Source organism: Carassius gibelio, chromosome B23 (genome assembly GCF_023724105.1).
Source record: "Carassius gibelio isolate Cgi1373 ecotype wild population from Czech Republic chromosome B23, carGib1.2-hapl.c, whole genome shotgun sequence".
In the NCBI taxonomy this organism is placed as follows: domain Eukaryota; kingdom Metazoa; phylum Chordata; class Actinopteri; order Cypriniformes; family Cyprinidae; genus Carassius; species Carassius gibelio.
In genome coordinates this window covers 9,358,455-9,385,437 of record NC_068418.1, presented here as the reverse complement: position 1 = coordinate 9,385,437, position 26,983 = coordinate 9,358,455, and the positions used below count along the sequence as shown (strand labels likewise).

General features: G+C 37.2%; 1 protein-coding gene across 2 annotated transcripts in view; it reads right to left on the bottom strand.

The window, feature by feature from the left end:
- The window catches only part of LOC128012191 (sterile alpha motif domain-containing protein 10-like), a 72,200-nt gene that overhangs the window by 31,100 nt on the left and 14,117 nt on the right, over window positions 1-26,983 (bottom strand). The window contains exons 1-2 of one of the 2 annotated variants that reach the window (XM_052595272.1): window positions 17,005-17,286; window positions 7,753-7,931 (exon numbers count right to left, since the gene is read on the bottom strand). In XM_052595272.1, the coding sequence (XP_052451232.1) occupies window positions 7,753-7,931; window positions 17,005-17,083 (258 nt within the window). In that variant the 5' untranslated portion in view covers window positions 17,084-17,286. Of the gene's footprint in view, window positions 1-7,752; window positions 7,932-17,004; window positions 17,287-26,983 lie in introns of those variants that run through there. The other variant, XM_052595273.1, reaches the window with a different exon arrangement.

Below are 26,983 nucleotides of genomic sequence, written 5' to 3'. Positions count from 1 at the left end.
TTCAGTTCATTGTAGTTCAGTTTAAAACATTTCTCTTTGGGGCCAGGCCATTTCAATACAATTTAGAATAATTTTGTTTAGTTCAATTAATTGAAACAAATTCTTTTTATTTTTTTTATTTTTTTATTACCTTTGGTATTCTTTCAAACCATAAAAACAATAGCTTACATTAAATTCTCCAAATTATGAATTACATAATATCCATTTGGAAAATGATGGTTATTAATCAGATGATAATTAGTCTACCAACAATACATTAAAATTATAAATAAATAAAACACATTAAGACACACTGAACCCATGTATACTGTAGAATATACAGTATAAATAATTAGAATTATATGAAGAAATATACCTTAAAGAGAACAGATAAGAATTCATTGTGCACATCTAAACATTTTATCATGTCCAGAGTCATTTTTTCCTCAAGCCCTGGATAATGTCTGACACTGCTGTAAGTTTTCCTCTATCTTTTTTTCTTGCTTGCATCCTTTCAATCAATCAGTGTTGCTCTTCCGTTCATCCTTCTGTCTGGTCATGTCACACTTCAGCACAAGCATAATCTTTCATACAGCAAATAGGTACAACCCCCCCCCCCTCAACACACACACACCTCCACTCCTGCTTGTCTCTCCATCTCTCTTTTCGTCTTCAGACTGCCTCAAATCCCACAATCCTTTGCACCAGGACAGCTTACATGCATAAGAACACAATGATCCCTCTCAGCCTGGTGACAACTGACTGATATGAGACTTCAGACGCAGGTCTGCATTCATTATGAGGTTCCCACAACATCTGTTCAGACACACAGGGCAAAAAAACAACTCACAACTCATCTTTTCCACTTTCACTGGAATCCAACCATTTACCCGAGATGAGTTGAGAACTGTATGCTGATATAAAAAAGATTGAGCCATTCAGCCTAATTAAGATAGGCTGGCTAAGTTTGCTGACTTTTGGTAATCTGTGTGCTTTTCTAAATTGTTTTGTGCCGCTGATGGGGTCGGTAACCTTCGCCGTAATGAGGAAACTAAACAAATCTGGAGGCCAATCTCCTCTGGCTGTCAACCTCAGGTAGCCTCATCACAGCTCTGCTTTAATGGACTAAACCCACTGCATGCTAAACAACATTTGTATGGCACTGTTCCCGTGAAGGAATCAGACAGTTTACTTGTTTTCCTTTTTCCATTAACCCCGTATTTAGTCTGTCTTCCTCATTAACTTGTCCCTTACATCAGTACTATTATGTGCATATAAGACTTTACACTAATAGAAAATCAAATGTGCTGCAAAGTCAGGAATTCACGAAGCAAAAGCAGCCAGAATCATTCATTTTCAGGGAAAAATGGCAATTTCTGGCAACCACTGCTCAAGTGCTGTGGATTACCAGCAATGCGGCACAGTTTTATTTTGTTGTGCTTTATTAGTAAAAGCATTTTTGTGAGATGTTGATTCACGCAATGATAACAATTTATCTTACACTATGATGCATTATGTGCTGCTACAATTTATATTACAGCGCCGTGCAATACAGGATTTATTTAAAGCTGGAAGTGCTTACTAAAAATATCTTATTTTACCAATAATATATTCCATTTGCAATCACATTTTCAGAAGCTGTGGTCAGTGGTGCAGACCGAAATGTCAGGGCAGCAGCAAGAACACCTACTGAAACCAAATATACAGCCACCTGGTGATGTGTGAACACCTCATAAAGATTTAACTGCCCTCACTGAAGCCATCATTAATGTGCGTGCGTTTGAGTAGTTTTAGCACCACGTCACTGCTGCTGAAACTACATTTGCATTACATTTACATTTATTCATTTAGCAGATGCTTTTATCCAAAGCTACTTCAAAACTGAGGGATACAACAAGCGATTCATCATAAAGAGGCAAATAAACACAGGAAGTTAAATAAACTCAAAGTTTCAGACATTGTTAAGATTAGTAATATGTGGAAGTTAATGATACTTGTCTTGTTTACTCTAGTTGTCCATTTGAATGAGGTTCTGCGAAATTTGAACATTACATTCAAATGGGCATCGACAGACAAATTAACTAATATTTTTGGATCTCTCCGATAAATACAAATTTTTGTCATGAGGATATGGGGATGACACATGCCAAGTATTGTGCAAATCAGATAAACAGCCTAGATCAAGTTTGTCATTAAGATGTGAAGTTATTATTAGGGATGCACCAAAACCACTTTTTCAGAACGAGTTCGATGACGATACTTTAATTTTTGGTACTGGCTGATACCAATACCGATACCTATATTTTCACAGCATTTGTCATTTTTTTTGCAAATATTGGACACAGAGACAAAATAATAATAATATAAATAATAAGAAGAAGATGAATCATGTTAGTTGGCTTCATTTAGCCAACAGATATTTCCTTCAGTTATTTCCACATTTTATTATACCTGTTAAAATGTGTTTTACTGTATAAGCTTTGGTTATTTTCACTGTTCATTTTAATTTCCATTTCAGCAGCTCAATACTGTAATCATAAAACATTTTTGTAAAATAATGCAGTGAACCTCTCGTTATACATTATACGAGTACTGGCATAGTATTTTGGTGACACAAATTGTACGCATACCCTCCTGTATGAAGAAAAAACATAATTGTAAAGCAAAGCTAAACATACAAAATATATGTTTGTATTGGTGCAGAATGAGAGAGACACTTAAAGCCTAGCGCAGGGGTAGGCAAGTTCAGTCCTAGAGAGCCGCAGTCCTGCAGAGTTCAGCTCCAACCCTGAAAAACCCCTCACCTGCCTGTAGCTTTAGTAATCCTGAAGACATGATGACAAGATGAGCTTGTTCAGGTGTGTTTGATTAGGGATGAAGCTGCACTCTGCAGGACTGCGGCTCTCTAGGTCCAAACTTGCCTACCCCTGGCCTAGCGCATTTCACAGTCTGCTAGTTTCACTTTTGATTTTATCGTGCATACTAGACTTTTAACATAAATGTTGTTTATAGTGAATGCCCCTATAATTTTTGTATGTTTTATATTTACGATTTAGTTTTAATCCAAATGCATGTGTTAATGGAGCGAACAGTAATCAAGATCATGCAACAGAAGTGCACGCTCTCTGACTCTCTCTCTCTCTCTCTCTTTCTCTCTCTCTCCTTACCGTCAAATAACTTTAGTAATTTGTGCACCATTTCACTTGCTTGCTTTTGAAATATCCGACAGAACTACAAACTTTCCAGTGATGTCTGTGAGCTACTCACTCAACAAGCTCGTGCATCTGTGCAGCCGTGCGCTCAATCCTCTCAGGGAGCTCTGTTTATCAGCTCACAGACATCTGGTATACAGGCGTGAATATTGAATGTTTAACATTATATGAATTACTTACAAGTACTTCTAGACATCCTTAATCTCTAATAACTCCATTCTACTCTCTGTTGTTCTTTTGTCAGTGTTTCTTTTTCTGGACACAGCTCTGTTCACACTCTGTGTAGTCTCTGCTTTTGGTATCGGGTTATTTTTATGAGTATGAGTACAGGAGCGCAGTATCGGGCCCAGTGCATCCCTAGTTATTAGCCACTGAAGTTTGATTGGCTGCTGGCAGCCATGTTTTTGAAATATCTGTGTCATGTTAGAGGATACATTAAGACATGTTGCCCAATCTAATAATTAACTTACATAATTTTAATGCTTTGACGACCAAAATTATTTTGATTCATCAAGGCAAAACTTTTGATCGTGATTCTTTTGTCATGAGTGTCTGGAGATGATATGTGAAGTTTCATGCGAATTGAACCAAAAACCTAGGAGGAGTACGAAAAACAGATTTTTCAAAAATACATAATGGCGGAAAAATTTGAAAAGTGAAACCATCTATTAATTGGGAAAAAAGAAAATTTGATTATAGGCCTTTAGGGATTTGAATGGGACCAAAAATGCTAATTTCTTTAGTGTAGTGCCACCTATTGTCTTTGATCCCAACAAGTTTGGTGTCTTTATGACTTAAGGTCTCTGACCCACAGAAAAATTAAATATTATTAATAAAAAAAAATCATCGCAAACACAGTAGGGTTCCAGCACTTTGTGTTTGGACTGTTAATAGGAGGCAATACTGGTCCTAAAACACAGTACTTATACAGTACATTACTTTTTCCAAAATCCTCAATTCCTTTTCTTCCGACAAGATAACTTCTGAAAAATATTTTACACCTTAATGAATTGCTAAATGAAAAAACAAGAACATCTTGTGGGTAATTAAATAAACCACTTGTGAAACCATTCTCGTACATAGTTCATTAGTCATGGTCATGGTCGTCCTAATTATTTCTATCCTTGACAATCTTGCCAACAGCAATCTGACACTTTTGCTCACCTTGAAATAACAAAAGTTTATCCCTAATCATTCCCAGCCCAGTCTCTAGCCAAATGCAGTAAATGAATGTTATCTTGAACACAAATCCCATCGGAAAAACTAATTTTCATGCCAGGACTGGCCGCATGAGATAAGCCTTGTTAGAATAAGCCACAACATAACATCTTGCAAAGGACATCATTTTGTCACACTAACTAGACTTTACCCACAATCTCTGCCAAGTGCAATCATGTGTAATGGAAGTTTAATCTCAGAATATGATCTGGTAATGATGGATTCATGACCACCAAGTCATTTCTATGACAGTATTGTGATTTCATTGGAGACTGGGTTTGTGGGATGGCCAATTAAACAACAGGACTGGCTGCCAGGAGGCTCGCTTGACTTCTGCTATACGATTACACAACGTTCTTCATAATACCAGGTTGCGTCTCACATGACCGTAGGTGATATGATATAATACTACATTCATATGATATGAACTGTAGTGTCCAGGATGCTAGTGGAATATATTCATTGAGGAACATCACAGAGGAAATATTTTGACAAAAAGCTAATTAAAACTGAGTACTAATTGTCTTCAATTGCAACCATAATTGCATATGGGAAGTAGGGGAAATATTTTATGACTCAAATTACCTATTACGTTTGGATCTGATATAATTTACACTGCATGTCTGTGAATAAAAAATGAAGTGTGAATATTTTTTAGTGTTAATATATTTTAGCATAACCTACCAGTTCTTTAGCATTATTCAGGTACTTTAAGTACTGATACTACAATGTTATTAGATGCTGCCATCTATCGATGTGGATCAGCATGAATTTTTCTTAGTTTTGTGTAAACTACAATGATACAGTTTTAGGGAGGTGTCTATATAATAATTCACTTACCTATACAACACAAACTGCAAGGTTTGCACTAATTTTTTGCCTTTCTGGCTTCAGAATTTCTGATTGTATTACAGTGATTTTAAAACTGATGTTTTCTGAGGCCATTTATACTGCAGTTAATAAATGATAACCTGTGGTGTGATATGAAAAATAATAAAATAGTACAGATTTCAGTTACCTGGATGAGAGGTCTGATTCCTGAAGCGTTGCCATGAATTAACCGGGAACATATCCTATCAGAAAATATCATATTGCTGAATGTTGCGATTGGTCAATCAGGGTTAAGCAGTGAGCTGTGTAATGTTAAAATGCTGTCTCTTATTATAATGTAAAATGCAAAGAGAACGAAAAGAAAAACTTTCATGAGGTGATTTCCCTCAGAGGTGTAAACAAAGGCTCTGTGGAGGCAAAGACTCTAGAATACCCAAGACTCGTATTGCTTTGAATTTGGAAATGGTCACTCTATCAAACGAAGCCCCGGCATCTGAGCAAAAGAGCCAATCCTTACTCTGTAAAGTTGTGCAGTTAGAAGCTATAGCATGAAGCTGTATGCTATAGCAACAGTAAGCATTCTGAGACATGCGCCTAGGACTGTCCATGTGCACTGGCTGGTCTAGTCTGAAAAATAAGCTTTTTTCAATGCTATTGGAGCAAAATAAATAATTGTTGTCAGATTTCATTGCGGACTTCAAACAAAGGTGGAAATTTAGGGGAGTCGGAGGGACAGGGTGCCTCATCTAAGGGTTGTTCCCTTGAAATAAACGCCCCTGATTTCTAATATGAAATTTAATCTTAAACTTGGTGAACAGTTTTTGAGATTTTGATGTTTCACCATTCAAAGAGATAGGAGCTGCACTTGCATACCCGACAGGAATTTTAAAGATGGCCGTCCGAGTGACATGATTGCCTTAAAGGGACTTTGGTGAAACTAGCAAAACACTGCTGTTTGTTTAAACATTCTGCCCAGCAACAATGGCTCAACCAGTGGGGTGAGTTTGGGGGTGGGGCTACATGATTTTCTAACCAATGGTGTAAAGAACTGTTCAGGAAAACTATTTGAAAACCCATCAGTGTTTTGTAATTGTGCATACAGGATGCTAACGGCATAGGGAATCACACACAGCGAAATGAGGGTGCGATAGATTCTTAACAAAGCTAGCATTTGTTAACAAAAGACCGAATATAAAACACTTCCACAATTCAATCGTTAAGAACATGGTTTAAAGTTTGCTCTTTATACGACTTGCCATAACCTTGAATTTCAACAGTTGGCTATGATTGTGTGTGTTTGAACACACGCCAGTGACCTTCTCCCATTCACACACACACACACACACACACACACACCCAGCAGCCCTCATGCAATACTGAGCTCATCTGAGCCAATCCTGAAACCAGGAGAAAGGCATAAAATCTGTTCTATTTAAAGTGATGCTCACAACACCAGAGCAGCTCCATTTACATATGCATCTCCTCACAGTTCACTGTCAAGCAGAACAAAGATGTTTAACATATAAAAATAAATAAATCACACGCTGCTGTCAGCCACTCCGCTAAGCCTTTGTTTTAAGGTGACACATTACAAAAGGATATTTTTTCGATTCACACCATTCAAATCAATTATTCAGAACAAAACCGTTAGAGTGTAAAGAACATGCTAATCAAATCTGGTAGTTAAATTCAGGGTGAAAACATTTTATTATGAAATAATTATGGCCCTCAAGGCTGATGCATACAAAGAGGGAATAATTAATTTCATGTACGCCTCTCATTTGTCTTCTAATATAAAAAAAAAAAAACATGCATAATATGAGAGATTTCAGCTTGAGCTTAGACTAATTCTTGGGTAATGGCTCAAATGATGGGACGCTATAATATCCAGACATCAGATGTGCTCTTTCCTCACCACGACAGGCGGATTATGAGCCTGTTATGATGGCTTGAGTTTGCAGTGATAAAGAAGGACAAAGGTAGCTAGCGAGCGCTAGCACTGACAAATAGCTCAGAGGAGAAGTTTCCCAAGTGCTGCTGAACACATGAAATATCACAGAGCCAATCCTGTAACGAGAAAACCTCTACACGACCTTCAGAGCTGGGAAGGAAGGGCATAAATATTTCATGATGGATGAAAAATAAATCCTGGATGATATTAAACACACATGTGAATAAGAAAGCCAAGGTCTATTGACTTCAGTCCAATTGCAAACATGTTTTTTGCAAAGCAACTATTAACACTAGCGCAGTTCACAAATATTAACATGCAAATATTTGTCATTTTCTGAATAGCTGACATTTTAGTTTTATGAATACTGTTATTTTAATGTACTGTTATTCAAATAAGAAAATAATAATCTGACTTTTGCAAACAGAGTCCTGCGGGAAATGATGCAAATTTTTTAAGTGGTTGTCATTTCAGTTCAAACTCCAGAGGAAACCGTTAAGATGTTAGAGGGACCTGATTTGTGCGTTCTCTCCTGTGGGTAGCGTGACTGTGATTGTGTACCTGTATTCCTTCTGTGCCGGGCTGCTGCAGCAGTTTGACGGTCCTCCTCGTCACCCTCTGACCGCGTCCCTCATGCCAGGTCAGGTTGCCCCCGGGCTTGCGTGGCAGCTGATAGTTGAGCTCATCTGCTGAGACTGTGTGCTCCAGCGCAGCCCGACAGAAGCTGAAGCTGGACGCAGCTGTGGAGGACAGATGAAGACGGACGATGAAGACTATTATAGTGTCCACATCACGACATATTACCCAGGATCACTGTCAAAGCTCCATGAATTCTGAACACTGTCAATAGAATGTCAGTCACAGGTCATTGTGACACAGTAAACTGATGCTAAAAACTCATCTTTAAACTTGATCTGTATCGAAATTCAGAATCACTATAAAGACACTATAATGATACATTTTACTAGTAAATTAGTCAAACAACAACTCAACAACCCTACTCAGCAATCTGGTGCTTGTAGTCTAAAAAAAGAGAAGGAAAGACATCAATTCTTTCTTTAAGTGGCCGGTGAGGGCAGTCTTTAACCCCAGCAGATACAGGAGACAGGTAAGATGTGTCAGGTCATGGACCTGCTGAGCAGTGCAGAAGCCCTTCGAGTGTGTGTGTGCATGAAAATGTAAATGGCACATCAGTATGTCAGTGTCTGTGTGCGATGCCACGACATAATTATCATACACAAGCTCTTCCATGAATGCAAAGTATCTGTAGAAGACAAAACCTACTGTGTACAGACTACTTACTATTTTTATAAACAGTATAGTAAAGCAGTGTGCACTATGCAGTGCGAGATTTCAAACAGCCATATGCTTCACTGCTGTCATTGCAAACTCATTAAATTTCATTTAATTAAGAAAAAGTTTATATTTGAAATAAAAATGTATATTTTACATTGCATAATTACATTTTAAGAAGAAAAAAAGCTAACTATCAAATAATAGCACTCACTGGAAATAGGTCACATGTACTGCTTATTTTGGCAAGTAGCAATGTAAAATACATTCAAAATTGTAAATAAAACAGATTTTTGGAGCATGTTTTTTCAAGAAAATATTATGTCTTTCAACTTAACAATGTTGTGTTTAATTTAATGTGTGAATTTGCTAGCAATTTCTGAGTATAATAATAATTTAAAGACAATCCTACACCCATTTATTTTTAATTTAATTTTATTTTATTTTCAGGTTGGTCAGGTCAATTTAATGCAATGTAAAATGTAAAAATGCATTATGGTAATGAAAATCAGGTGAAAATGTTAAGTGGTCATCAAAATAACGTGACAATGCAAAATAAAATTAGGTTGCAATGAAACAGAAGTAGCGATTTTTTTTTTTCATGATGTGACATGCATCCATTTTGATGAAAAATTATGAGGTTAAAAAAAGATTAACATATACAGTACATCAATCTTTCACAATGAGATCTATTACATGTATTTACAAAATAAATAGGGTGAATTATCATTTCACGTTGACTTTAATGGTCTTAAAAAAACTGTCATTTTTATTCTATTTAAATGAAGCTTCATCCTGTAGAAATAGCACAAAAGTAGTATGCTAGTATGCTAGTATCTCTCACTTTTCCATTTCCACCGTTCACAATCCTAAGATGCTTTAACCAAACACCAAACTGCAAATAAATAAAAAAAACTACAGGTGCTTATAAAGGTCACTGGTCTTTCTTTTCCTTTCCCTGACCTTCTCCTACCCCGGCTATCTTTGTCTTTCTGTGTATCTACCTCTCCCAGTTGGCTTTCTTATGTAAGCCCTTTTTCCAGCATAGCTAATGTGATTAGTGCTACGACGAGCACTTGGCAAGTACAAAATATTTAATGAAGGGTAAAAGATGATACCAGCGCATATCAGCACGTAAAAGATTAAAAAACAAGAGCGCAAGTCAGTGTAAAAGAGAGAGGGAGCAAGAGAAAGTGGGGAAAGTCTGAAAAAAATACATTAATGACCATTCACGAAGAAAAAAAAAAATAACAAAGGACTGAGGTAGTCCTACACAGCTTAGAAAAAGTTTTGTTTGTCTGGTTAAGCTGGTCTCAAAGCTCTTTGCATAGAGTCTCATTCCGTGAAGAGCTTGAGTCCATTGTGTTTCAAACTGTGCTGCAGTCGCCGCTAGCTCTGTGTTAACTGAAGTATTATAAAAGCGACTGTGGGAAAATGGAAACTCTGGGAAAACCGGCCTGGAGATGCTGACAGCTAAAACAAAAGTGTTTCCACCTATCAAAACCATCCCAAAGGGCAGGTCAAGTTCAGAGTGTAATCATGGAGTATTGGGAAAAGAGTGGATCATGGAGCAGTTTGTCAGAGTTCAGTGATGCGTTTCCTGTGTCTGCTGTCCTCACTGTTCTCTGTCTCCTGGGCGGACAGGAAACGAAAGCCGCAGGCTTATTACTGACAATCCAGTCCATGGGAGGCAAAAATTCGACAAACTGAGATGGGTAAAAAACGCATCCCATCACTCAAAGAAAGGGGTGTGGTTAAAAACCAAACATCATCTATCACTCATCCACAGGGGGCTGCAGCTAAGAATTATATTTTCTATGGATATCCTGCTGGATCTACCATTCTGTCCAAATGACTATGTGTCAGCATTTAAGTCAGATTAAAATAATACACATTTCCATTTGACATCCCAGAAGAAGACACCAGTTGTGTGCGTCTGAATATGCCTATTTCCCTTTTATGTAGTATACCAACAACTGTAGTATGCAACTTTCTGTGACACACAAATACAGAGCCCTTGATCCTAAAAGCATGTTGCTAAGCTAACAACGTCTTACTGATAAACACAATCATAAACAGCACACTGAATTACATTTACCTCTTCACATCAATATTTTTAGTAATTTTTAGTAAATAAAACAGCTCACTAGGTTGAGGTTAAAGGTGCAAAAGGTGATTTTCTTCTGAAACATTTTTTGTTATGCTCGGTTCGAGCATTTTAAATAGGTTTCCTACCTGCCTGTCAATGTATGTATTTGCATAGCTCTGTGCACCCTGGTCGCGCAGACAGAATATGTCATTAGCGCATTCACGCATGCTGTGCAGACAGAGCTGGAATGACAGACAAACATCAACAATCCGTTCTTCCTTCCTGGTATTGTAGTACTTTTTATAGTTTTCTCGCTGATTAATGACACATAGCCCAGCGTTTCACAAAAACAAGTGCTCGCGCACATATTTTACATGTCTTGCATAGTTAACACACCCATTTCAGATGACCAACTCGAGCTACTAGAATTAACTGTGTTCCAATCGATATGATCCCTACACCGTGTTCATCGCTCCATACTCCCTGAGCAGGGGTTTACTTCACTTCGTAACATGGACTGGACTGGAATTGAGAACCGCTGTATTGTAGTAATGTTGTCTCTGGTATCCTGGTTTGTGAGCATAAATGCGTTCAGGGGGCGTGGCTTTGGACAGCGATTGCAGGGAGGGTGGGGCGTTCGCTTTCCGTGCTATCAGGCTAATGTTAGCATTTTCCAAGATCTCCTATTGCACCTTTAAGTAATATCACACAAGCAAGAGTGATTCTCATGTTGACATTGAGCCCAATTTTGAGTGTAATATTGTAATATTGTAATATAAGTTGATATTGACTAACTTAGATTTTGTAGACACAACATTTAGAGCTATTTTGTCTATTTATAATCCATTAGTGAACATATCTGAATAAAGCCACAGCAGAATAAACCACTGTATATCTCCAAGCAACACAGTGATGTTAAAAGTGTCATCGGATGCAAAATTAATTTTTGTTGTTGTTTGAACATAAATGTGTGTTGGAAGTTTGTAAACATGCACCATGATGAAAATCCACCCAGTGGTTATTTTCAAATCAGGCTGTTCTGAGATTCCTGTCGCAATTATATAGTTCTGCACAGGCATGTCCCACAATAGTTGATTGACAAGGCTGTCTTACCTTAGACCCGCCCTAAGGGAGCTGTGATCTGTTTGTCTGTGTCGACTATGGTGCAGAGGAAGTGATTTAGGTGTTTTGTTGTTGAATGTAAAAATGAACATAGCAGTCGTCATTTTCTCCCAACATCTGAGCCACTGAAGACGCAGAGGATTTACATTACTTTTGTTTTTGAAAGGAATACGCCAATCCCAATCTGCCTAAATGCGTTTAAATTCGCGCAAATCATTCATGATCCAGATTCATCTACAGAAGAAGTGAGTGTGAGGGTTTTTATGAATCTTTGCAAATCGCCTTTCCTAATATGTGGTAGTTTCAAGGCTGAAGTTTACAGTTTGCTCGTCGCCCCACGGAAGAGAGGGGCGTGGTCAGCAGAGCTCATTAGCATTTAAAGCAACACGGACTAGAGCGTGCTGAAAACAAAGCTGATTTAGACATCATTTTTTTTAAATACTATATATTTTTCTTTGACAGAAATAGTTCAGCAAAAGTAACTTGTTTTAACTCCAAATGAATTAGTGTTGTTGAACGAAACAGTTGTCTCCACCTACTGGCATGATGTCATTTGCAGTAAAAATTGAAGGGTTACGCCACCCAAAAATGAAAATTAGCTTGTGTTTTACTCACCCTCAAAGCATCCTAGGTTGCATAATACTTTTTTCTTTCAGACTAATCCAATCAGAGTTATATTAAACATTATCCTGGCTATTCTAAGCTATATCATTGTAGTCAGCGAGTGTTGCAGTCGAACAGTCCACAAGTCGTCAAATAAAGCTTGCGTATTCATAAAACGTGCCACAGATGGCTCAGGGGGATAGATGGAGGCCCCCTTTAAGAAAAATATAGTTTTTGTACGAAAAATATTCATATTTCTAACTTAAACACTTTTCTCTCACTTCTACTGATGTCATACACTGAAGCACTTCCAGAGATTGACATAAGACATCAGCGTTGCGTGATTAGTGACGAATGTGGAGAGAGAATAAAAACAAAACTGCATTCACGAATTAGAAGTACAAATCAAAGATTTTTTTTTGAAAAATGATGGATGGATTTCACTAGAAATGAATAGGAGACTGGTTTCCCTTTGATAAAGTAAAGAAACTTTACTTCTTTTGCTCCTATAAACAAACTCGTGAGACTAGCATATCTCAGAGGCACGCGTGTTGTGTATATTACATGCTGCGTCATCCCCCAGAACAGCTTTCGTGTATGACAGATAAAGGAAAGTGAGAGAAAAGTGTATATTAATTTTGAAATATGGATAATTTTCTTACAAACACACATGGATTTGCTACAGAGGGGCTTTATTCACCCCCTGGGTCCATGTGAGGCACGTTTTATTATGAATGCACAAGCTTTATTTGACGATTTGTGGACTGTTCAACTGCAACACCTGCTGACTACAACGACAGTTGTTACCCTTGGAATAGCCAGGATAACTCCCACTGGATTCGTCTGAAAGGAGAAAGTCATATACACCAAGGATGCTTTAAGGGTGAGTAAAACTCGTTTTTGGGTGAACTAACCCTTTAAGGAAAAATCCCCATCACTAATACAATCTTGGAAATTCACTTTCAATGACCAGAATTAGTAGATATATGTCAGAATAGTCACTTTCTGGGCAGCTGTTGGCTTTAATACCATGACGCTGTGACCTTTGTATTTAATAAGATAGTGTAGATAATGTTATGCTGGTGGAGACAGTAGGGTGTAAACGTGGGAAGCAAGATGAATTCTGACCCTCACTCAGGCTTCTCATCGGGCTTCAGAATGTGACCTTGGCCAGAACCGTTCTTCAGTTAATCGTTCAATCCCTCAGTGTGAAGACTAAGGGGGTCTCAACACCACCATCAGGAGAGGGTGGAAGACAGACAGCAGAGGTCAAATGGGGACAAAAGTCTGAATATTGCCATTAAATATTCTGGGAGAGGGATGTACAAAGCTCTTTGAGTGCTGATGCAAGGCACTAAACTGCTTAGATACATGTAATAGAAGACAAAGACAGAAAGAGAGATGGAAACGGGGCAAGGACAGCTAAGTTAATGCAAAGAGAGATCCAATGGCAAATGCTTTCAACCCTGAAGAAAGAGTCACTCTCCTGCCTGATGTGATTGATGGAATGGCTTAGATCTTCTCCTGCCACCACAGAAAAAGATTAATCATGAAAGTTTCCAAACTTCGTTTGACATTTCCTTGCTTTTTTTTTAACAGTCATTAGCAAGCAATTACCCTGCGGTTTGGTGTGGCTTGTGGCAAGGTCATACCGAGTCAAAGCCCATGGTAGATTACCGCAGCACTTTTCCTTCCTAAAGAAAGTACTACACTACTAAACTTTCCCATAGGCTCCTTCCCCCTTGAAAATGTCACTTCCTGAAGTACCAGAAAAGTCAAAAAAAAATGCATGTGTGAAAAAAACTATATATGTACATATGCATAATTTCTGCATAAACGTAACCAGTAAAAGTTTGGCCACATCTGCTCTTTCAATTTAAAATTTACCATTTTAGTATAAATTAATGCATTATTTTTACTCATTTACATTTTAGAATAATAGCAAAGTCATTAAAACTATGAAATATACAAAAAATATACAAAAAGCATAGGAATTATAGAATTAGGCACTATGCGGTGACTAAAAATAAAATAATAAAATGCTTCTTTTTTCAGTGCTGATTGTTATTTTACAAATACATAACACATTTATACTACTGTACTGTACGATTTTTTTATGTTTTTGTCAGATGTCACTTGATCAGCAAGGTTGCATTTATTTAATAAAATACAGTAAATAGCAATATCAATAAATATTATTCTAATTTAAAATATCAGTGTTCTATTTAAATAATATATATTAAAATATATATATATTATTCGATTTAAAAGAACAGCATTTTTTTATATTTTTTTACTTTTGTAACATTATAAAACTTTTATTTCATTGCTGCAACATTTGATTTATTTAATGCATACTTTTTGAATAAAACTAATAAAACTATAATAATTTCTATTTAAAAAAAACTTCTGGATGGCAGTGTATGTCAGCATAACATAGTATTGGTAAAAATGTTAAAGTGTCTTTTTAACTTTTGCTACCTAAACCACATTTAACATGAAATTAAATATACCACAAGCTACTACAAAACAGTCCTTAGATTACCTTTTCAATATATAAGTCTTTTCCATATCAGCATGTCTTCCAGCTAGTGGGTGTTCAATCCATGGTTATGGAGTATTTGCCAAGGGGAAGTCCTGCGGACACTATCTTGAACCCCAGAAATGAAGCATGAAATTATTCCATCTTGACCCAGCTCTAGAGAGCAGTTCAATCATGTCGAGAAAAATACCGTAAAAATATAAAGTTGTTCTCAAAGAATGTGTTGTCGGGCTTCGTCCATACAAACTAGCTTTAGTACTGGCTGGCAGAGTGAAGAGTACCATCTCTCACTTTTATTTTTTACTTCAAGACCTCTAAAGGCAACTCTACCCCACAAAGGCAAGCAGAGACAATTTCAGGTCCATCATGAAGTCAGCTTATGTAAATTGTGGTCTTCAGCACACATCCAATTTGGTCCAGGAATAAAGTTATCATTTATCCAATACAAAGTCGACATAACATGGTTAAACCTCGAAAGAGCCAGTGAATCTCAAATACTGACATGAGCCAAAGCAGCTTAAAACTTTGAAAGTTTCTAGAAGAATTTAGACATTAAAGTTCAACTCAAACCACAGACACATACAGTCCACTTTAGGGTTGTTCAGTTTGTCACATCCAGTGACCTGCATGGCTAAAAAAATGGACGGATGTCTATTTAGATCTATGAATCTCTCCATACTGCAAAACAGTCAGTCTGCTGGATACCAGATCAATTCGACAGCCAGCAAATCAACCGAGAATGGAGGAAGATTGACAGGGCAGAGGCATTAAGAATAACAGGAGATCTCCCGCCTGAGACGGCCTCCGTCAACAGAAAGAAACATCATTAAATGGGGAAAACAAACAACACAGGAAAGGATTATTCACTACCACATTGATTTTCTGACCAACAACAACATTCCTACGGAAGCTGGTTAATAGCAAGGAAAATAAATCTCCCATGCTGAGAAACAGATATTTATTGAGCTAGTTGTTTAAGGTAAGGATATAAGGATAAGGTAAGGTAGCTTATCAGTCTTAATTGCAATATTGGCTATTAGTATATATGGACCAGTTCTCACCATTAACTAGCTACACATAGTGGGCAACTGCTTCTTGCCTTAATATGAAGTGTGTGAATTATTCATGCACACTGATTTCATCTTCTGAAACCCTGTAGCTGTGATATAGTAAATGATATCCATAAAAGAGATAAGGACTTAATTGTGAATGGAAAACCAAATGAACATCTGCTGAGTTTGGAGGGAAACTTTGACCTTGAAGGAAAACTTTTTATACAGCCTTCATTAGCATAGTCAGCATCTTCTGCATAATCAGGATATTTAAATATCAGGTATCAAATACTAAATATTCACTTATAAGCTCCAGCGGTCCTTCCATTTTTCATTATAATTACATAATGTCCTGATATCTATTTTGTGAATATGCTGTCTTCATGAGCCACTCTATTAAATAAATCGTATACATCCCATTAGTATCCCAAATCTGTGCATATTTCTCTCCTGATTCAGACAAGACAACTTTTTCAGTAGAGGAAGCGATATTATGGATAGAGGACTCAATTTTAGCTGGAAAAAAATGCTTTGACATTTACGTGTGGATTATTGTGATGTTTTTTATCAGCTGTTTGGACTCTAATTCTGACGGCACCCATTCACTGCAGAGCATCCACTGGTTAATATTATCTGTACATAGTAACTAAATAACAGACGCATTTGCTCCAAAACATCAGTGTTTGGTTGGACACACAAGCACAAGATCCCAACAATATCACACACTGTTCTTAGATCTGCCATAAAAGTCTTTAATCCCAAAATCAAAGATTTCAATTCCAACATTAACCATCAAATTCTTTCAAGATGCAGTTATGTGAGATATAACCCACGTTCTTTTTATAACTGTCTTACTCTCATTTATATCTATTTTTATTTCTGCCTAAAGGAATTTTAGGAGAAACATCTGATATGAACGACACAAATGAAACGTAATATGAAACATAACTGACCTAAATTAGGTCTCCTGAGCACTGAGCGAAATAAAACATTCCTCTGGGACAAACACTATACAGAATTCATAGTTGTAGACCATTTAACCAATAGTAATTAAGAGAAAGCAGACCTACCCTCATATTCGAAAAAAGCACAGTAATGAATAACAAATGTACCTTCGATGAAACTCTGTATGGCAGTTCTGTAAGCCGGAGCAGTGCCAGACTGAATCGCCACTACCCTGTGCCTCTTCATGGGCCTGTCCCGCCGGCTACAGCCAGCCTACCTTCACCCCAATTCAGCTGCAGGAGTCAACCGGCCCAACCTGGGCACTGCTGGGACCAGAAAGGGCAAGAACAGCCACTGTCCAGAGCACAAAACATGTTACTGTGCAATTCAAGATTGTTGAAATAGGAGAGAAGAGTTTTCGGTGAACTAACATCCAGCTGCAAATGCACTCAAACATACAAACCCATCAGATGCTCCTAACAAATCAATGCAGCCAACCTCTGCTGTCCAATGTACTCAACTCCGGCCCCATTCACTACTGTTTCAACTCTATTGACTTTGGCAATGTGTGTCTGTGGATGAAACAATCCATAAATCGCAACTATAATGTTAAACTATAAATAAAATACACTTTAAAAAAAAAAAAAAAACAGTGTTTGAGGGTAACATATTTATCCATTTGTGATTTATATGGATAAGAGTTGTCAGAGTTAATATTATGCGATTATGTGATAATTTAAATCTGTTTCATTCTGTTATTTATCTTTCACGATTGACGTATTTATCTGATGTGCCATTGTAACTGTAATTTCTAAAACTGATCAGGTCATTCAGTGCAGACAGAGACTGAGTAACATTCAGTATGACCATCAGGTCTCTTAGTGTTTGAATATTGATGATGGATGAATGAAGGTTAAAAAATGGACAAGTAAAAGGACAGGAGGAACAAACAATTAAAAGAAGGGAAAAACGAGTGTGGGAGCAGAAGGATGGAAAGAAGAAATTAACAAAAAGGAAGGTAGGAATGATGAACTAACCAATAATGAAACTAGGAATGAGGGAAAAGGTGGGAAGGAGGGAATGGAAAAAACTGACTGACTAATTGAATGAATGAATGAAACAAAATGGGAACAAAAGGAAGGAGAAAGAAAGAAATATAAAAAAGAAAGAAAGAAAGAAAGAAAGGATGAGAGGACAAAACAAATTAAGGAGGGAAAGAATGAAAGGAAGAAAGGAATGAGGTACAATATGTAGGAAAGATAAACTAACCAATGGTGAAGCAAGTAAAAAAAAGAACAAAGAAAGAAAGAAAGGGAGGGAAGGACAGAAACAAACAAATGACAGAAGGAAAGGAGAAGGAAGAAAGGAACAGAAAATGGGGGAAAAGAAAGAATGAACAAATGAAGGAAAGAAATGAATGAACAAGTGAAGAAAAGAAGAAAATGAATGAATAAAAGCAAAAAAGGATGGAACTAACAGAATGAAGAAAGGAATAAATGTAAATAGGTAGAAAGGATGAACTAATCGATGAAATGAGGAAACATGCAACGAATGAATGAAATGAGGGAACAAAATGATCAAAAGAAAGAAAAAAGAAACAAAGAAAGAACTAGATGAACCGGATAAGTAAAGGAAGGAAAGCAAAAGAAAGGACTATGTGAATAAGCAATTGAAGGAAAGAGGAAACAAAAACTGAAAGAAGCTGAAAGAAGAAAGAAAGGTAGGATGGATGAGCTAACCAACGATGAAACAAACAAATTAGAGGAGGAGAGATTCACCTCTGAGATGGAGAGAATAATGATGGACAAACAGAAGAGAGGACAGAGAGTGAGAGTAATGAACAGCAGTGAGTAACGGATCACACACACACTCTCACACACACAGTGGGGTGTCGCAGTGTGTCTCCAGCTCAAGTCACAGCTGTGTGTGTGTGTGTGTGTGTGTGTGTGTGTGTTTACTGAACTGCACTTACTGATCAGACATAGGTGCAGGCCACCTCAGATGAGATACTCACAGGAGGTGCTGCTACACAAATCAGTGTCCGTTTACACACACACACAAACACAAACACATAGTCACACTTCAAAAACTTGCTAAATCCTTTCTGTACAGTGGGAGAAACGTATTCCCTCATCTTTTCATCGGTCAGTCTGTAGTTATTGTTGTAACATGAGGTCAGTCCCGACCCAAATGAACAGTTAATCTCAAACAAATCCATTACAGACAACAAGCCGCAGTTCTCTTTCATTCTTTTTCTGTTCCTCCTTTAGCTTCTCCTCTTTACCCACTATATAGTTGCTAATTGCAAAACCTACTTCTGGTTCCTTCCACCAGGTTGAAACGCAGAGGAGATAGAGCTTCTTCGGTGATGGGCCTAAGATTGTGGAACAGCCTGCCAGCACACCTCAGAGCTGCTCACTCTTTACTGGTTTTTAAATCTCTTTTGCAAACACACGTTTTATTTAGCTTTTGCCAGTCGATATGTTTACCTTTGATCATTATTTTGTAGAGCACTCTGGTCAGTCTGGAGCCCGTTTTAAATGTGCTTTATAAATAAAAGGAGTAGAACTAATTGGTTATAAGTGCATTGCTAAGAGTTCTTGGGTGGTTGCAGAGTGGTCAAATCAAAACTGTAGTCTGTAATCTTTTTAGTATTCATAATGTTCACTTATACGTTTTGTGCTCTGAAATATACTATCTAGATCGTACATCTACAAATGAAGAAACATAAGAATCTTTCCTAATACTCTCCTATTTTCTCTCTCTCTCTCTCTCTCTCTCTCTCTCTCTCTCTCTATATACAGTATTGTTCAAAATAATAGCAGTACAATGTGACTAACCAGAATAATCAAGGTTTTTAGTATATTTTTTATTGCTACGTGGCAAACAAGTTACCAGTAGGTTCAGTAGATTGTCAGAAAACAAACAAGACCCAGCATTCATGATATGCACGCTCTTATGGCTGTGCAATTGGGCAATTAGTTGAAAGGGGTGTGTTCAAAAAAATAGCAGTGTCTACCTTTGACTGTACAAACTCAAAACTATTTTGTACAAACATTTTTTTTTTTCTGGGATTTAGCAATCCTGTGAATCACTAAACTAATATTTAGTTGTATGACCACAGTTTTTTAAAACTGCTTGACATCTGTGTGGCATGGAGTCAACCAACTTGTGGCACCTCTCAGCTGTTATTCCACTCCATGATTCTTTAACAACATTCCACAATTCATTCACATTTCTTGGTTTTGCTTCAGAAATAGCATTTTTGATATCACCCCACAAGTTCTCAATTGGATTAAGGTCTGGAGATTAGGCTGGCCACTCCATAACATTAATTTTGTTGGTTTGGAACCAAGACTTTGCCCGTTTACTAGTGTGTTTTGGGTCATTGTCTTGTTGAAACAATCATTTCAAGGGCATGTCCTCTTCAGCATAGGGCAACATGACCTCTTCAAGTATTTTAACATATGCAAACTGATCCATGATCCCTGGTATGCGATAAATAGGCCCAACACCATAGTAGGAGAAACATGCCCATATCATGATGCTTGCACCTCCATGCTTCACTGTCTTCACTGTGTACTGTGGCTTGAATTCAGAGTTTGGGGGTCGTCTCACAAACTGCCTGTGGCCCTTGGACCCAAAAAGAACAATTTTACTCTCATCAGTCCACAAAATGTTCCTCCATTTCTCTTTAGGCCAGTTGATGTGTTCTTTGGCAAATTGTAACCTCTTCTGCACATGCCTTTTTTTTAACAGAGGGACTTTGCGGGGGATTCTTGAAAATAGATTAGCTTCACACAGACGTCTTCTAACTGTCACAGTACTTACAGGTAACTCCAGACTGTCTTTGATCATCCTGGAGGTGATCATTGGCTGAGCCTTTGCCATTCTGGTTATTCTTCTATCCATTTTGATGGTTGTCTTCCGTTTTCTTCCACGTCTCTCTGGTTTTGCTCTCCATTTTAAGGCATTGGAGATCATTTTAGCTGAACAGCCTATCATTTTTTGCACCTCTTTATAGGTTTTCCCCTCTCTAATCAACTTTTTAATCAAAGTACGCTGTTCTTCTGAACAATGTCTTGAACGACCCATTTTCCTCAGCTTTCAAATGCATGTTCAACAAGTGTTGGCTTCATCCTTAAATAGGGGCCACCTGATTCACACCTGTTTCTTCACAAAATTGATGACCTCAGTGATTGAATGCCACACTGCTATTTTTTTGAACACACCCCTTTCAAATAATTCAACTAATTGCCCAATTGCACAGCCTTAAGAGCGTGCATATCATGAATGCTGGGTCTCGTTTGTTTTCTGAGAATCTACTGAACCTACTGGTAACTTGTTTGCCACGTAGCAATAAAAAAATATACGAAAAACCTTGATTATTCTGGTTAGTCACATTGTACTGCTATTATTTTGAACAATACTGTATATATATATATATATATATATATATATATATCACAAATGGTATGGGACCAATTATGCAAGTTAAATTTTTTAGACTTAGGGGTTTCCAGGAATCAATGCCTTAGCAATTCCTCTGCGCACAGGTATTCAGAGAACATCTCTTTCTTGTCTCAATCACTCAGACAGTCTCACAGAGTGTAAAAGGTTATGTGTTCATAAGGTATGAACTCACTCAAGTCCTCAAAGGACCCAAATGTAATCTCACTCTCTCTCTCTGTCTGATTGTTGCTTTATTCTCCAATCACTGAATTCTCTTGCTTTAATTACCATGTTATCAGACTCTCTCCAGCTCCTGCTCTCTCTGCCTGACAGCTATGCCAATTACCCATCTGTATTGTGTGCTGTCTGGGCAGGGAGGCTCCAGGTAGCCAAAAGAACCAACACTGACCATTTAGACAGAACAGAGAAGAGAATAAAAGCTGCCACTCTTTATGCATTCAGTCTCTAAATAGACTCATGTACTGAATGAGCAATCTCTCCATCTGTCTGCCATTGCCATTTTTTAAGACAGGCTATTAAATTAACACAGTACAGACAGGTCAATACTTACATTGACTATTAGCTATTAATACCAGATCCTGTTATCAATATGTGCCATTAAGAACCATTTAGTACCATTAAGTGTTAAGTACCAAAATTAACAAAATGCTAATTAGACTGGACCAGTAGGCCTATTTAATATATCAATCAATCTTATTTTACATGGTTAAAAATACATGTTTGTTATTGTTCAGTTCAGCTGGATGGCTTCAGTTCGATGCTTTCATCATTAAAACGCAGCTTGAACATTCTGCTAAGTGTCTGCATTTGTATTCCACAGGTTTAATGCCAGCCAGAATTTACACCATTTGGGTGAACAGTCCCTCAAAATAAGCATTAATGTGTTATCAGTGTAAGTAACATTAATGTCAGGTTAGTGGTCCTTTCCTATTCTCTTTTACTCAATGAGATGCAACAGCTTCTGCTCTTTTGGACCTTTTTCTGTTTAATCAGAACAGACTTCATTCTCAAAAAAGACAAATAGAAATTAATCTCATGTCATCACAACCCAATTTATGTCATCAAGTGTGTGTCTTTGTGTAGCTGGTCCAGAAACCTTTCAGGGAGTATAAAGTGTACAGTGCTGAAATGTATGTTTTGTGGGTAAATATTCAGTTTATATGTTCTAAATGTAAATGCGTCTTTTTGAAGGTGATAATTTGTATCTTTTTTTATTTTAATGTGAAATTTAAAAATAACTTCAAGGATACAGGATGCACCAGTCCACCTGGAACGATGCAAGAAGAGCTTTTGAGGATGAAATAATTGCTGTATTTGCCAGGTTAGTCACACCAAATCTTTGAAATGTGTTCAGACTGTCAGTCTTCCCAATTAGTGGTGGGATTTTTTCAGTGACTCTTTCTGCAGGTTACATTGTTACGCCGGTAAGAGTGTAGTTATGAGTAAGTCATTTGAATTATTCACTCAACCAATTTTTTTAAACACACTGATTCATTCAGGAATAAACAAGTGACTTGCTACACCCCACTATATGTCTTAAATAGTATTAATATTTAAAATCTGTGTCCCAAAAAGTTGTATGTTCAAATCTACATATACATGAAATTACATACTGTTTTGGTGATATAAGTAGAAAGAAACTGTCTTCATGAATGAGTCATTAACTACTTTACTCAACTAGTTCATTCAAACACACAGATTAATGCAGAATCAAAATAAATGACTGTCTTTACTGGTGAGTCATTGGGCCCTATTTTAACTATCTAAACGCAAAGTGTAAAAAGCGCACAGCGCAGGTGCAATCAGGGCATGTCCAAATAAACTTTTGCTATTTTAACAATGGAAAAACGGTCCGTGCGCCAGGGCGCATTTTTGGAATGGGTTACCCCTATTCTCTTAATAAGTAATGGGCGTAACGTTCAATAAACCAATCAGAGTGTCATCTTCCATTCCAGGGCGGATCGCTATTTACATGGCGGAATTTGTTGGTGGAAAAGCTGAACGCTTCTCAAGCGAAGAAACCGGTCTGCTCTTGCGAAGTTATTAAAGTGCGCGAACAGATCATCTACAGGTCAAGCAGGAATTAACCAACGCTCCGCGCGATGAGTCATTTATATATATATATATATATGTGTGTGTGTGTATTGGCACGATTGTTCAATTAATTAGCCAATTTCATTCATCATTATAAGTAGTAATAGGCTGAATTGCAAATAGGTAGCCTAATTCTAATACACGCAATGACTATCCATCATTAAATTTTTATATTTAAGTAGCCTACACAATAATATTCTTGTACACTGTAATCCTTTTGTTTTTCATATTTGACATGTTTGTGTGATGCGTGTGTGTAATAAGCAAAGTCAACACGCACTGTGGACCCGCCCAGAGGCGCATTTTCTACCAACGCGCTCTTTAAATAACAAAAGCATATTGCGCCATTGACTTTAGACTTTGGACCAGTATTGAGATGGTCTATGGCGCAGTCTTTTTTCAGCTCCTTAAAATAGCGATGCGCCTTAACACACCTCTTTTTAAGACCAGCAAGCTCAGGGACGCACAAATGGGCGCAAATGCATTTGCTAATCAAACAATGTGGTGCTGGACGGGAAAATGCGAACGGTGCGGTACTGAAACTAGCAAACACACTTGTGCGGCCCCTTGAGTCGCATTGCGCCGGGTGTATTATAGGGCCCATTGAATCATTTACTTAATCAATTTAGCCAAAAACACTGGTTCATTTACATTTACATTTACATTTATTCATTTAGCAGACGCTTTTATCCAAAGCGACTTACAGATGAAGACAGTGGAAGCAATCAAAAACAACAAAAAGAGCAATGATATATAAGTGCTATAACAAGTCTCAGTTAGGTTAATACAGTACACGTAGCATGGGATTTTTAACTAATATAATAAATAAAAAGAAAACAGATAGAATAAAAAAATAAAAGAATAGAGCAAGCTAGTTAGAGGTCTTTACACATACACACACACATACATATACAACTGCATAATAAATGAAAAGAAAATAGAATACAAAAAGATTAGAAAGGTAGTTAGATTTTTTAAAGAATAGAATTAGAATAGTGAGTGTTAAAGTTAGAGGGTCAAATAAAGATGGAAGAGATGGGTTTTAAGCCGATTCTTGAAGATGGCTAAGGACTCAGCTGCTCGGATTGAGTTGGGGAGTTTATTCCACCAGAAGGGAACATTTAATTTAAAAGTCCGTAAAAGTGACTTTTTGCTTCTTTGGGATGGCACAATCAAGCGACGTTCACTTGCAGAACGCAAGCTTCTAGAGGGCACATAAGTCTGAAGTAACAAATTTAGGTAAATGGGTGCAGAGCCAGTGGTAGTTTTGTAGGCAAACATCAATGCCTTGAATTTTATGCGAGCAGCTATTGGAAGCCAGTGCAAATTGATAAACAGACGTGTGACGTGTAATCTTTTTGGCTCATTAAAAATTAATCTTGCTGCCGCGTTCTGAATTAATTGTAAAGGTTTGATAGAATTGGCTGGAAGTCCTGCCAAGAGAGCATTGCATAGTCCAACCTGGACAGAACAAGAGCTTGAACAAGGAGTTGTGCAGCATGTTCCGAAAGAAAGGGCTTGATCTTCTTGATGTTGAATAAAGCAAACCTGCAGGATTGGACAGTTTTAGCAATGTGCTCTGAAAAAGTCAGCTGATCATCAATTATAACTCCAAGGCTTCTAGCTGTTTTTGAAGGAGTTATGGTTGATGTGCCTAACTTGATGGTGAAATTGTGATGGAACGATGGGTTTGCTGGAATCACAAGCAGTTCTGTCTTGGCAAGGTTGAGTTGAAGGTGATGGTAATGTTATTGTAAAATAATGGTAAGGTGATGGTAAAATAAGGTTTTGTTCCTTATTTTAGGAACAAAATAAGTGACTGTCTTTAAGAGGCAGTAATTTTAATCATACACTTGACCGACTCGTTCATACGGAGCCCCGCACATGACATGCAAAGAAAAAAAAAATTTTGCATACCATTTACTAATTCGTTCCCTCAATTTAATAAAACGTGCACACGATTACTATAGCCTTCCTTCGATTTACTATTGCATTCACTCGATTTATAAATTGTGTCCACGATTTGGCAAATCAAGGGAATGAATTAGTAAATAGTGCGCACCATTTATAAATCAAGTGAAGTCAATAGTAAATCGAGGGAACGCTATAGTAATCGTGTGCACGTTTTAGTACATTGAGGGAACAAATTTGTAAATCGTACACACGATTTAGCCTTTTATCTTTTCAGTGCAAGTATTTATAAGTGAGTCACTGAATCATGAACTCAATTGATTTGTTCAAAAACACAAATTAATTCAGGAACCAAATACCTCTACTATGTGTTGCTTGGAGAAGTTTCTGGGACATATTATATTGAAAAGATTGAAATAATCATTTAAAACATACTCACACACTTTTTAATTTTTAAGGTAAGTTTCAGTTTGTCAAATTAAATTATATTGTACATAGACATATCTCACTATGTCATACAACTCCCGAATGGCAAGAAACACCCATATTTCCAAAGGAAGCCACAGAGGTTCCCCACAGTTCATATTTCCATATCATATTTCACACATGAAAGATTAGTTTGATGTATGATAGACTGATTTTGACTGGAAGTTCAAGACGTAATAGTTCATAGGGTTTAAGCTATCATGGTTTGCCATCTCAGAAGGAGCACTGGTTGATATGTCTTTAATGTGATTAATTTTTAACAATCTTTATTTTTGGTGCAGAGGAGAATTATGTAATTCAATACAGCCTCGAGTCAGCAAGGGCAAATCCTGAGGGTGACTTTGAAGCTTCAGCTTGAGTTCAAAAACTTAGACCGGACTGCTTACTCTGAGATAGCCTGCCAGAGTATATTTCTCACTTTCCTCCCTCGCTTTCTCTCACACACATGCCAGTACACATCAGATCTTTTCTAATCGCAGATAAGGTGGTCTGGACTCTTTCAGAGTGGATTATGAGAACAGACATGTTAAAAGGTCAGTGATACACTATTACCCCACAAACACAAACACACACTCACTTAAGCAGCGGAGAGAAACATTTTGTCACAGCATAGAGATTCGAGTCACAGAGATAATGCATGACCTCTAGGAAACATATCTGATGCACAGTGATCATGGGAGCGTAAGTAAAGGAAACATTAAATGAGACTGGTAGTCCACTTTATTTAAATAAATCTCAGAGCAAAACAGACAAAGTAAGACACAGGAGCAAAGATGCAACCTTATTTTTGACATAAACATTCATGACATTGTGAAACTCACCCAATAATAAAATTATTGATAATAGTAATATTTTACCCCGGCTGATTAACTGGATAACATTTGTTCATTCTGAGTTTGGTCTCAACTAAAACATATAGTTGGTTCTCATTTTCTATTTTCAAATACTTTTAGTGATATAGAATATATTTTAAAATGAATCCTGGAATTTAATGTCTTTATTGCTATAAATAAATTGTAATTTGTATATGGAAATTATATCTTCCATCAGCCACCATGTTCTACAGATATTGACACTGGCATTAGCTAGTTGATCACTAGTTAAAATGCTTTCTCCAGTTCTTAATATAATTTCCATGTGCATAAATGTAAAATCCTGTGATCTCAATTATTTACTTCAGAT